Below are 8,945 nucleotides of genomic sequence, written 5' to 3'. Positions count from 1 at the left end.
ATTTCACCTTTTTGCGTCAAAGTAGCTAAAACAAAACATTCGCATTTTTTTAGCAAACCAATGACATTCTGTTTAAAGCCAGGTTGTATTTTGAGACTGAGCAACAAATGTTCCCACTGTTGCGCATGAACTAACCATGTTAGTTGACATGTTTATAACCCCGTCCAGTTCCATAGTTTAGCTATATTTTTGGTGCTTGTTCATATACTTTGTTTTTTTATGGAAGCTGGGGAAACTCACGGTAGCTTGTATTCGAACTTTTCATTTTTGTTTTTAAATTTTTTACTTTAGTGTTGTTTCAGACAATAATGATTATTAGTAACTACATAGCAATATGAGAATGTTAACTTTTTATGAACAGGTTAGGAGTTCATCTCATTCTTCACTAGTTATAATAAAAATATATTTGGTTAAATTTTTCACACATCTAAATGCCAGTTGCGTGCAGTATATCGTAAAGCAGGATAGTTAGCTAGTTGGGGTAGAATTGGATGGTTAGCAGTTTATTTTTTCACTTCGTCTAACATCATGGCTGTAATGTCTAGGATTTATCATGCGTATTTTAACGCATGGAAAATAGTTATCTGTATTATAAATATGATGTTCCTTTGGCTCGTCAGAAGCTATGTTATTAGAGAGGGCTCAGACTCAAGTTAAGGGCGTCATGTGATCTAGAGGTAACTTAGGGCTTGTTCATATGAGCCGGGCTGGCCCGCAGTAGCGAAATCTCGCCTCTTTTTGTATTACATATAATTTCAAATTTGATTTATATGAGAGGCGGGCTGGCCCATCTTGCAGGGATCTCGCTTGAGCGAGGCGAGACCTCGGCATAAACGGGCTCATGTGAATCGCACAATCTGTATTTTATTCTTTTTGTCCGCAATTCGCATTTTATTCTTTTTGTCGGTAGTCTGTATTTTTTTGCGCGTCCGTCCGTCTATTCGCATCTGCATTTTATCCCAACCCCCCAAATGATATTTAATTTGCATGTTTACTGATTTTATACTGAATGTATAAAACAAACTTTTTTCTTGCAAACGTGATTCGGCAAATTTATGCCGTCGTCAGTGCAAACAAATGAGCTAAGTTACATGTAGACCTGGAGGAGAAGGGGTAAAGATAACCCAACAGGGAAATTTATGAGACCAACTTATTTTAGTCTATTTGAAGGCTCTGATTTCAAAAGTCCATGTTATACGGGCGTCCACGGGGGCGTTTGCCTACAATTTTAAAGTAAAACTTCTGCAAACCATGATTCAAAATAGAGTTCACTGGTGTAAACATAATTTAATGTAGTGATTTTAGCATTTTAAGACTGTTTTGGAGTTTTTTGAAGCTTTGAGCGTTAGAAATTTCACGAAATTGATATACGTAGCAAATCTTAACTTTAGGAAATAAAAAAGAATTTAGGTTAGACTTGATTATTCTTACAATTAAGAATTTTAAATCAAGTAGAGCTTTCTGATAACGTTGTTCTAAGCTTTGATAGCGTATGCATAGTTTGTGTTAATAGAGTCGGTGTTTCGGAGTTTGGACTAAAAACCATGACCAGCCGACAATTTAAAGAAATATAATGTAAAGCAAATTCTGAAAAATTTGTCATTCTGTGTGAGGATGACTTTGAAAAAAGGCGAAAATTTACAGTTCACTTCTCGTCTTGTTTTGATATATAAAAACAACATAAACATGTTTTAAAGTAAATAGGAAAACAAGTTGACGATCAGTATGAATTCTTGTTCATATATTATTCATAACGATTTTTTGCCACCTGATAAATTGATCAAACTGAGTGAAATGTCATTTCGAAGTTTAACTGAATGCAAGAAAATACGCCAGTCACTTGGAGGAGAAAATCATCACAAAAATCAGTGCAAAGTTATTCCAGCACTTTTAAATGAAGAACCTTTGCACTTTCATAGAGAGTTTTATCAAAAATTTACTTATGGCCCAACTTTTCAAAAAAGATGTAAACCTCGTGTAAACCTCGTGTAAACCTCGTGTAAACCTCGTGTAAGCTATTCAACATATGCAAAATGACGAATGTGTAAGTGGGATGACAAAACACAACATACCGATGCATAGGTGAAGGTAAAGTAGAATATGTTAGTAGAGGGCAGAGGGAGGTGTCAGTAAGTGATGTGCACAGAGAAAAACCATGGAGATGCGCTGTGAATGGACTAGTGAAAGCTTTATGTTTTATGTGTTGTTTCCTATTTTCTCGAGATGATTTATGGCAAAGCAACAGAAAGAGAAACATGTAATCATTTACTGTTGAAATTTACGCTTGTGTGCGAGGAAGTCATAAGTCCTGCATTTTTATAAAATATAGATATGGCTATATGACGATAGGCTTATGAATAATCGGACTAAAAAAATGCATGATTTGAGAAATAAAGTATTTGTATTTATTGCTTGTTATAGAAGCAATGTTTCAACACTAGAAAGAAATTTCGTTTCATATTATTTACATTTTACATATAGTTTTCAAGTTTGAAAATGACGTGAGTAATGAGCAAACATCACACAGATGTCAGACAATAATGTCAATGATGAAATATCGAATTTTAAACTGTTTTTGTATGAAATGTATGAAATGGCATAAGTTTGAAACTTTTACCATAGTTTCTGAGTAGCAGCAAGTTTAAAAAACATTAAAAAAAACGATGATTTTTTGTAAGCAAACATGTTTCTGCATGAAGAAAATGCTATCTTCCTACGAAATGATTAATGCTACGAAATATGATAAAGTATAGGAAGATACCATATGAATAAATTAAAGTAAATGGTTTGAACCCGGGAGTATCGTTACATGTTTGTGAATGATGATCGTCCAGGTCAATAAAGTCCTGAGAAGGACTGTCAACAACAACAAAAACAGTCCTTCTCAGGACTTTATTAACCTGGACGATCATCATTTACAAACATACGAATAAATTGTTTACACTGAATGGGAATGTGATATAATTAAAAGGCGTTTTATTGGTTTTATCTTAAAAGTCGATAGCTTCCATTGTATCTAGCGATCTGTTTTATATCCTCTAGTTTTGAATCTAAGTCCTTTCGAGCAACTTTATTCTTAATTCAGACGACTGACATTTAACAATTACTTGGTCGCCATTATGCTCCGAAAATTGATCTACAAAACTATATTTTTCTGTGTGTCGTCTCAGCTTGATCACAAATTGATCGATGTGTAGTATTATTTACATATAGACAAATCTAAAAATCCTATCTGTTATTTATTTTTACAGATAAACTGCACTGCAATCGACTAATCACAATCGAGAAATATCTCAAAGTGTATTTTTGCAATCTATATTACATGGTTTTTATGGGTTTGATTGGAATCCAAAACTTTCGCCACTTATATTTTCGTACGTCACGTGGTACAAACTGTAATTATTGCGTACATTGTCACAGCGCTTTCATATTTTCTTATATAGCGTTGACTGTTTTTGCTTTAAAAATTTCAAGTATTCTTTTAGCAATTTTATGGTACAAATATCTTTTTTAATTTTGTTATAAATGGCAGTGGTTCTGTTAGTTGTATGGCTGCTAGCTTCTATAGTGAATCATAATCGACTTTAGAAAATGTGAATACTGAGTAGTGTGGATGGAAACGATCGTTAGAACGTTTTGTGCTTGGTGTATTTCTAACAACAATTCTCGCCATACAAAATTTATGAAAAATAATGAAACTGGTAATAAAATATATTTTTTAAAGTTGTGCACCATAAAAGTGAAATTTTGCACCATATTTAACTTTATGTCTGATTTAAATTAGCTAAGCCGTCACATAGTTAACCCAATTCTTTTGATGTGAGCTCAAGATCATTAACCAGAAGCAACTTTAATCATTTACCTATTGTCTGTTAAAAAGATAGTTGTGTGACGAAACTGCCCTAAGAACACATGAATACTCGAAAATTTCTGAAGTGAAAACAGTCATTGCCGTACAAAAATATGTGATAGGGCTGTGAACAGTATAGGGAATATACAGTAGGTCCATATCGTCTACAAGTACCTGCTGTATTTTTAATTAGATTATTGGCTTCTGTTAGCCATTTTATCATTCCTATTGGTCAAAAAAAACAATTGAGTGGCTGCCAGTATGGTAATCACAAGCATAATAAGATATGCGTTGCACGAAAAAAGTCAATGGAGTGGCTCTACTGTATATTCACTACACTGTGTCTGTGACTATGTACGCAATGTTCAGAGTTTCTAGGTAGCACGTGATATGGGAAATGTTACTCAATTTTCTAAGCAGAACTTCCTTGCAGCAAGATTGTCTTACATGTTGTTGAGCAAGTTTCAAGAATAAGAGGTAGGCATAGAGTAGAGTATGGCTGTGTTTACATGAGACCAGAACGAAGTCAAAGCGGGGTACCAGCTTGTGTCGGTCATAATATTATTGACAGTACATGTTTCCATCGGACCGTTGCGAAAATGACTCAGAGCGAACTGAAGTTATACCGCCTGCTGAACCGGTCCGACTGAGTTCAGAACGGTATGAATGGAAACCATCATCAATGTAAACTCAAATTACTGTTCACACCGGTCTAAAATGGCATCAACGCACGCGCACAAAAGCAAATTACAAAACAAAATGGCTAGCAAGCGTAAAGTTAGCCTGCACAGGAGGCATTTCGCGAATAAGGATTTTTCGCGATTTCGTGCCGGGCCCATGTAAACATGTAACAAATTCTGATTTTCATTCCGGTTTGACATCGTTCCGGTCTCATGTAAACAGGGCCTACGTAGATAGGGTGAAGGCAATTATCAGTTATATACATAGTAAAAAGCGTCGATATATACCAAACAATAGGAGGTGTATGAATACACTGAAGGAAGACAAGGGGAACCTCTACTTGTTTATCATCATGAATGACGAAGTCTTAGCTTTAGTTAGGAAAGTGCTCATTTTTAGCAATTTTCTTACAAACACTGTCTATTCATACGGTTTAGGTTATTGTACATTAACCATAAGCCAAACGTTTCCATGCAACGGAGAAGAGGAATCATGCTCTAGAATGTAGAGGAATGAGTAATAGTTCAGTTACACGAAGTAGAAGTTCAGATTGATGTAGAGTGGATGCGGAGGGGGTGGAGAAAAGAGTCCTTTGTGTTAAATGACAAAATAATTTCAACTAGTATGAAAAGGTCTACAAGACAGTACAAATCCAGCATTGTTGTATGGTTTTGAGATAGTGGCAATGGCAATAAGACACATGGCAGAGCATGGAGGTTGATCAAGTAAAAACTCTTTAATCGGTCATTTCATTAAAAGTTCAGTAGCAAAGATTAGAGACTTTATCTAAAAGGCAAAAGAGTGAAAAAATTGTTTGTTGAAACAAAGCCGTTTTGTTATATCTTCCACTTTTAAACATAAACTTAAGCATAAGAAATAGCTACATGCTTCAAAAACTTTAATTTTTCTACACTAAAAATCAATTTGTAAGCATTGCGTTGTTTAAACGAAAGTGCTATATTAAATTAAAAACACCATTTATCTGTATCGCTTGCCTTTAATCTTAACACATATATGTTTACATGATTGATTAATTTTTGACAACTTTAATGATTGGTGCTAAGATTTTACAAAAATTTAAAGTCGTTATCCAAATTTTAGTCGTATTTGAGTAAATTTGAGCTACTTATTCTTATGAATTGGATTAGTTTTGTTGCACTCACCTCTGATTGTAATACTTTTATGTCATTTGAAGAATGGCAGTTACAAGAGTTGGAATATGTTGGTCATTCAGTTCAGCATAAAGAACTGTTGTCAGAATTGTGTTATCCCGGAGCAGACATTAAACATGTGGGCAATGTACGTTTCTCGGAGAAGTTTAGTCTCGGCGAAGGAAGTAATGAAACCCGTGTTTATCTTGGACTGACAAAGGATGGTTACGGTAAAGCAGTGAAACGAATGCGTAGAGATAACTACCTCCAGCCTGCACAGCATGAAAAGAAAATTTTAAATGAATTCAATGCAAAAAAGTCAAAATATGTTGTGAATTATTACTTCTTTGAGGGAGATACTGGAACAGAATATGTTTATTTGATCTTAGACTTATGTGAGGAATCACTGGAGAAGTTTGTGAAATCTTCTTCTTTAAATGATCTTCAAAAAGCTCTTCTTAATATTCTTAGACAAATTTTGAATGGATTAGCTGATCTTCATAGTGGCCCAGATCCTATTCTTCATCGGGATTTGAAGCCTTCCAATGTTCTCCGTGACGTAGACGGCAGATTTCTGATAGCTGACTTTGGCATTAGTCGAATGTTGAAGAATGGATCTAAAACATACAAAAGCAAGTTTAATAGGGGCACTGAATATTGGATTCCTCCTGAATCATATTGTGAAGACGATTCAAATGAAGCACGTTATGAAGAATTAAATGAAGGACGTTACAAAAAAGAGTCTGATGTATATGTAAGTGTAAAAATGTTAACATTTACAAAACTCACAGCGAAATTTTATTTTGTGAGATTCTAATTTTGCTGTTACAGTTACATTTTTATTATTTTAGAATGCTGGACTGGTGGCTTATTATGTTGCAACAAAAGGGAAACATCCTTTTGGAACTAAACGGTATAGATTGGATAACATGTTGAATGGAGACCCTGTTGGCTTGAAGGAACTTAAGGATGAAAGCTTAAAAGACCTTCTGTCTTGGATGTTAAATCTGCAACCCGAAGACAGACCATCTGCTAACATGGCGTTAAAACACCCATTTCTTTTGTCAGATGACGAGAAATTTGACTTGTTATGTATTGTTGGTAACCAATTGCCTACTACGACAAATGATACCCAGTCAAGTGTCACTCAACAATTGAATAGCGAAACTTCAAAGTGGAAAAGTAAAATAGATCGTGAAGTATATGACTTTTTAAGAACGGATGAGGTGCGTGGAGAAATACATAGGTATAGTTCTTCATGGACAGAATGCTTAAGACTTATTCGAAATACTGATCAACATTGGGGTAAAATATCAAAGCGAAGTTCTCTACCAGAACTATTTTATAAGTATGGAAATCACAAGAAATACTTTCTCAAAACATTCCCCAATCTCCCTGTTCGTGTCCATGTTGCTGTCAGGTCAAACGACGAATTGAAAAAACATGAAGAAATACAAAAGATTTTAAAATACAGTTTTTAAACTGCAAAAACATTTTTTAGAAAAGACAAATGGCCAGTACAAAATCAAAGATACAGTTTCTAAAGATCTTCTTTTGCATGAATGCAAAACAATTTTTTTGATAATGCATAAAAACGTTCTTGGTAAATTTAATGTATTCAGCGTAATTATTGATAGTTTATTAATTTTTAATTCTTAAATATACTTTAGGGTAAGATTAAAGATATTTACTTTTGAATTTTGCATGTTTAAGATATAGAGATGTAATGTACCTTCACCCAATATAATAACTATCATAGCAACGAAGATAATAATCACAACTTATTACATCATTTTGTAGCACATTAATTATGGTATTGTAATAACTAAACTTATTCAGTTGAATATAACTGATACGTTACCTTTTTCTGTAATTTTGAAGCTGCTCTCTCGGATTGAAAGTTATCTACGATAAGCTCGTTTCAACTTATTAACATATGCACATCTTTTTTATTTAGACTGTTTTTAATTGCGTCTGTCACTTTCTTAATGGAAATAATTTTGGGCGTAAGAACACTGCCTAATCATTTTAATAGAGAAAATATCAACAGGGCTTCAACCTGAAATAACTTATGTGAAAATTGAATGCTGTAATTTTTAAAAAATTAAAAAATTTAATCAGCCAAATGCAGTTAAGTGTCTTTTTGAAAATAATGGCGTATGCACCACTTCAAGGCATCCAGCATGGAGACAGAAAAATTTTTAAAACAAATTGAAAAGTTCACGAATTTTTTTCGGGATTTTCGTTATCTTTTTTAAAAGCTAAGTATGGATTCATGTAGAAAAATGATCCTATTTTTTAGTGATAATTATTATTTTGAATTCATGTTTGTTTTTTTAGTATTATTACTTTATATGAAGGTATGTGCTCGTAACTGCGAAGATAATTGGCTACCTTTGGTAAATGTATAGTATATACATAACTAATACAAAATTTCGGCGCACGGTCTGTTACGATGGAATGGGCCGAGTTATCGTTTGTTTATACAATTTAGTAATTTATTGGGCTGCCTACGTTCGTATCGAAGACGGCTGAAACAAACTCAATTTTTGTCACTCATATTTGCATCTTAAAATATTATTTAGGCATATATATATTTTTCTAAAGTAAGAACTGTGAATGTTCGAAATATTGGTCATAATTGATATCATCGACCACGGCCAAGACCACAGCCATTTAATAAAATTGACGATCACAAGAAATAGGTGGTTGCACGTTACGTCATGACCACCATGTTGGTGGTCAAATACAAAAGAATATTTTATCAATGCTATTGTTGGCTTCAGCCGACGTGGGTGAGCCACATTGTTTCATGATTCCTTGGAAACCAAGAATACTTTCTAATAAACTCCTTCAAGAAGAAATAAACGGGAAGCACGCTCGTATACGTGTCTTCTCTGCACAACTAACACAAGCACACTCTATCCTGGCGTTACTAATCTCCAAAATCGTTTTTATACACCTTAAGAACGTCTCCGATCGTGAAAACTGAAGAAAACTAACGCAACATCAACTTATCTAAGATGGCAAACTTTTCCGTCTCACATGCAAACATGACTGCATTTTCAACTTTTGCTAACCATGAAAAGCATGACTGCATGACGAGCTTTAGTTATATGAAAAGCAGGACGCCCGCCAGTGCTCGGCAATAAAGCGGTTACATCTCTGCGTCTGTCACGTGATGAAAGTGATTGCAGTTGAACATGTATATTACTAACATGTCTTTCGATTTCATTCATCAGTTCCTCGAGTAACAAGCCAAA

The 8,945-nt window shown here is 34.2% G+C and overlaps 1 protein-coding gene across 1 annotated transcript; it reads left to right on the top strand.

Moving 5' to 3' along the window:
* Positions 1-5,713: 5,713 nt before the first annotated feature.
* On the top strand, positions 5,714-7,542 carry LOC124449047 (serine/threonine-protein kinase/endoribonuclease IRE1-like). Its single transcript, XM_046999989.1, has 2 exons — positions 5,714-6,436; positions 6,534-7,542. Exons 1-2 carry the CDS (start codon positions 5,714-5,716, stop codon positions 7,161-7,163), a joined length of 1,353 nt encoding a protein of 450 aa, XP_046855945.1. The 3' UTR covers positions 7,164-7,542.
* Positions 7,543-8,945: the final 1,403 nt, after the last annotated feature.

This window comes from Xenia sp. Carnegie-2017, unplaced genomic scaffold, assembly GCF_021976095.1.
Source record: "Xenia sp. Carnegie-2017 unplaced genomic scaffold, XeniaSp_v1 HiC_scaffold_23, whole genome shotgun sequence".
Classification (NCBI taxonomy): domain Eukaryota; kingdom Metazoa; phylum Cnidaria; class Anthozoa; order Malacalcyonacea; family Xeniidae; genus Xenia; species Xenia sp. Carnegie-2017.
The sequence above is the reverse complement of the archived record's forward strand: the minus strand, read 5'-3'. Positions and strand labels throughout refer to the sequence as shown.

What these genes read in the sequence shown, in the direction of transcription:
- LOC124449047 (XM_046999989.1), top strand. Translation starts at nt 5,714, where the DNA reads ATGTCATTTGAAGAATGGCAGTTACAAGAGTTGGAATATGTTGGTCAT. An exon ending in AAAAAGAGTCTGATGTATAT is followed by an intron (nt 6,437 to 6,533) that starts GTAAGTGTAAAA and finishes TTATTATTTTAG; the next exon opens with AATGCTGGACTGGTGGCTTA.